The sequence below is a fragment of the Buceros rhinoceros genome, unplaced genomic scaffold (assembly GCF_000710305.1).
Source record: "Buceros rhinoceros silvestris isolate BGI_N320 unplaced genomic scaffold, ASM71030v1 scaffold23150, whole genome shotgun sequence".
NCBI classification, from domain to species: Eukaryota; Metazoa; Chordata; class Aves; order Bucerotiformes; family Bucerotidae; genus Buceros; species Buceros rhinoceros.
The window spans coordinates 2,605-3,024 of NW_010389336.1; the positions used below are offsets into that span (position 1 = coordinate 2,605).

General features: G+C 64.3%; 1 protein-coding gene across 1 annotated transcript in view; it reads left to right on the forward strand.

Annotated features, from left to right (window-relative positions):
- UBE2T (ubiquitin-conjugating enzyme E2T (putative)) overlaps window positions 1–417 on the forward strand; it is a gene marked incomplete at both ends in the record, with an annotated part of 1,644 nt that extends 1,227 nt beyond the window's left edge. Inside the window, one exon of the mRNA XM_010134048.1 lies at window positions 352–417. Coding sequence (XP_010132350.1) covers window positions 352–417 — 66 coding nt within the window. The remainder of the gene's footprint in view (window positions 1–351) is intronic.
- Between the last annotated feature and the right edge of the window lie 3 nt (window positions 418–420).

Below are 420 nucleotides of genomic sequence, written 5' to 3' on the forward strand. Positions count from 1 at the left end.
CCCCAACCCCGACGACCCCCTCATTGCAGACATAGTACGTCAGATCCTCTTCCTTGCTGGGGAGGGGCCGGTGGATGAAGGCACTGGTGCGGTCCGGAGCAGTGCCGCCTTCCCCCGATGGCCCAGGGCTACATTCCCCCGATGGTCCATGGCTACACCAGCGTTGCTGGGGAGGTGGTAACGCTCCTCTCTCTGAGCCCGCCGGAGCAGCTTAAGCGGAGCCACCAAAATGAGTCTCACCCTGGTGCTTGGCGTGGTGCTGGTCTGGCGCCAGGAGCCCTAAAGCCAGCGCCGAGCCCCGGCTCCTCGGTGTGGGGTTTGCACTGAGCCTAGTCTCTGCTCGGTCCCCACAGTCAGCGGAGTACAAGTACAACAGGCAGCTCTTCCTGCGCCACGCCCGGGAGTGGACGGAGAAGCATG